At 53.7% G+C, this 3,147-nt stretch overlaps 1 protein-coding gene across 1 annotated transcript; it reads right to left on the bottom strand.

The window, feature by feature from the left end:
- Positions 1 to 298: 298 nt before the first annotated feature.
- FKRP (fukutin related protein) lies at positions 299 to 1,896 on the bottom strand. Its single transcript, XM_056847070.1, has one exon. It carries the CDS (start codon positions 1,865 to 1,867, stop codon positions 356 to 358), a length of 1,512 nt encoding a protein of 503 aa, XP_056703048.1. The 5' UTR covers positions 1,868 to 1,896; the 3' UTR covers positions 299 to 355.
- Positions 1,897 to 3,147: the final 1,251 nt, after the last annotated feature.

Genomic DNA, 3,147 nt, shown 5'->3' with positions numbered 1-3,147 from the left:
CATTGATCGTCTGTTGCCTTGAGAACCCTACGGGGTTGCTGTATCATAGAATCACAGAGTTGGAAGGGACCACCAGGGCCATCAAGTCCAACCCCCTGCACAATGCAGGAAATTCACAACTACCTCCCCACCCCTCCACACCCCTAGTGACCAGAAGATGGCCAAGATGCCCTCCCTCTCATCATCTGCCTAAGGTCACAGAATCAGCATTGCTGACAGATGGCCATCTAACCAAGTTGGCTGCAACTTGATGGCACTTTACACACACATACAATATTCAAGAAAGGGGAAAGTCTTAGCTCTGAGATACTCAAGAGTCTCTCCCTTTAAGGCCCAGACTGTCAAAAGCTCCTATTCAGTTTTCCTTCTCCATTCTCTTCAGTGCTGGGTTGGGATATTCAGGGTTTTCAATCACCCCTTCTCCAAACTTCAGCTCCAGAAAGCCCCGGTAATCGTTGGGAGCAAGTGCCAGGAAGCCAGCAAACTGGATGGGGACCAAGGGCTTCAGGAAGTGTTCGGGGAACTCAATATCCTGCCGGTGGTCCATCCAGGTATCCTTGGTCATCACACCATTCTTGGGGTAGAAGGGCCACAGGTCGACATGCAAGTGGTTGTGTTCACTGTACTGCACTCGGTAGAAGTCCCCCTCGATGGCTTTCTCCCAGACAAAGCCCTTCTCGTCGACAATGGAGCCTGAATCGGCGTTCCTGAGCAGCTCGCAGTTGGGGATGTCCTCCAGGTAGATGCCTAGATCGACATCATAGTCCCACGGGATAATGTCGTGATAACGGGCCGCCCCGAGGAGTGTCCCCCCTTCCAGCCAGTACCGTACCCCGGACGTCTCCAAGATGTTGATTACGTATTTGGAGGTTTCCCTCAACGCTTTGAGGCAGCAGGGCGGGGTCCAGCGGTTTTGGTAGAGGTATTCCGGGGTGTCATCGTGGATGGTTCCAAAGCACCGCGGGGTCTCCTTGCCGCACCCAAACCACTGCTCCTTCCTGTCCTCCAGGATTACCCGCTTGATTCCAAAATCCCGGAAAAGCTGTAGCCGGTTGGATCTGGCAAGGTTGTCGGCCTTCCACTGGTTGTGGGAGGAGGTGAGCAAAGGCTGGTGAAGCGTCAAGAAAGAGACGTCGAGGATGCGGACCGCCCACCCCCGCAGGGAGGTCTGGATGAAGAGGGAGGTCAGCAAGGGTTTGGCCAAGGGTGTGGAGAGGTTGAAGAGGTCCTTGGTGCGGAGAAGGAGAACAGCCTCCCCTCTCAAGGCTGTGCAGAGTTTGGAGGAAGGAGGAGCCGCTGAGTACTCGGCCGTCCACTCTTTAAGGCTGACCCGGAGGTTCAGGCACCGGAGAGGGGCCATGGAGTGTACGGGAGCCGCAACCATCTCCGCCTTGCTTTGGCTGGCCTTGAACTCTTCCAGCATCCTTTCCAGCTGAGATGTCAAATCTGTCTTCACCCCATCGGGCACCAGGGCTACGTGTTCCGTTCTCACGTAGATCTCGGGCCTGAATACTTGGGGGGGCTGGTCGGGGGTCGGTTTGAGAAGGATCGCCTGGACGTTGGGAGAGGGAGGGAGAACCATGGGAGGGTACGGCAAGTGGTCTGCTGCCACCACAACGGGCAGGTCCGGTTCCTGTTTCAGGAAAGACCGCACCACGTCGGGAACGTAGTTTTCGAAATCTTCGAACTCCCTGATGAGGACGGTCACACCAGGCCTCAAGGGACTGACCTGCTGACGGGAGCTCGGCTGCGTGTGGTCCCTGTGGCGGTGTAGGACGTGCTGCTGCAGCCGCGAGATGTAGTAGAGGACCAGCAGGTTAAATGCTATGGCAACAGCAAGCACGGCCTGGCAGAAGGTGACACGCATCTTGCAAGGGCCGGGAGGACGTTACGGGGCGCCGGTCTCTGGACCATGAAGGGTCCTGCGGTTCTAGACCCATCCAAATCTAGTCCACCTGGTTACCCACAGAGAAGAAACAATTAAAAAGAACCTGGCAACGGTGCTCATATCTGCAGTGCACCTGAAGGACAATATAATTCAGGGGTCCCCAATCTTTTTGCGCTTGTAGGCACCTTTGGAATTCTGAGACAGGGTGGTGGGCACGACCACAAAATGACCACTGCAGGACAGGGAGCCAACCACACAATGGCCAACTGGGCAGGAGTCCCATTTGGCCCCACTCATTTCAATAAACACTTGGCAGGCGCCAGGAAAGGTGTTGGCCGATGCCATGCTGCCTGTGGGCACAACATTGGGGAACCTTGATCTAAATCACAGAACTGGAAGGCAGCACAGCTGTTGTTGTTGTTATTATTCTTATTATTATTCTTAATTAAATTTCTAACCAGCCCTCCCTGGCCAAGGCCAGACTCAGGGCAGGTAACAACAATAAAGACAAACCTGATTAAGGGAAAGACCATTCTCCCACCGATTCGTAAACCATTTCCCCCATGCCAATATCCTAAGCTTCTGATAGTCGAGGTATTATTTTCCTGAATCAGAATCATACAGTTGGAAGGGGCCATACAGGCCATCTAGCCCAAACCCCTGCTCAATGCGGGATCAGCCTAGAACATCCCCTGACAAGTGTTTGTCCAGCCTCTGCTTATGAACTGGCAGTGAGGTGGAGCTCACCACCTCCCTAGGTAGCTGATTCTACTGTCCAACAACTTACTGTAAAAAACTTTTTCCTAATACCTCTCCGCCTGCAATTTATACCCATTATTGCAATCCTCTGCTGACAATAGGAATAGCTCCCTGCCCTCCTCTAAGTGACAGTCCTTCAAATACTTACAGAGTGCAATCATGTCCCCCCTCAACCTCCTCTTCTCCAGACTGAACATTCCCAAGTCCCTCGGTCTTTCCTCGTAGGGCTTGGTCTCCAAGCCCCTGATCATCCTAGTTCAGTGATGGCGAACCTTTTAGAGACCGAGTGCCCAAACTGCAACCGAAAACCCACTTATTTATTGCCGAGTGCCAATGCGGCAATTTAACCTGAATACCACCCCCAGAGGGGGCCCAGAGGGAGAGGCTAGGGTTGCCAAGTTCCTCTTCGCCATGAGTGGGAGGTTTTTGGGGTGGCGCCTGAGGAGGATGGGGTTTGGGGAGGGACTTCAGTGCCATAGAGTCCAATTGCCAAAGTGGCC

The sequence above is a fragment of the Euleptes europaea genome, chromosome 3 (assembly GCF_029931775.1).
Source record: "Euleptes europaea isolate rEulEur1 chromosome 3, rEulEur1.hap1, whole genome shotgun sequence".
In the NCBI taxonomy this organism is placed as follows: Eukaryota; Metazoa; Chordata; class Lepidosauria; order Squamata; family Sphaerodactylidae; genus Euleptes; species Euleptes europaea.
Note: the sequence above shows the minus strand (reverse complement) of the source record. Positions and strands in the feature narration are given on the sequence as shown.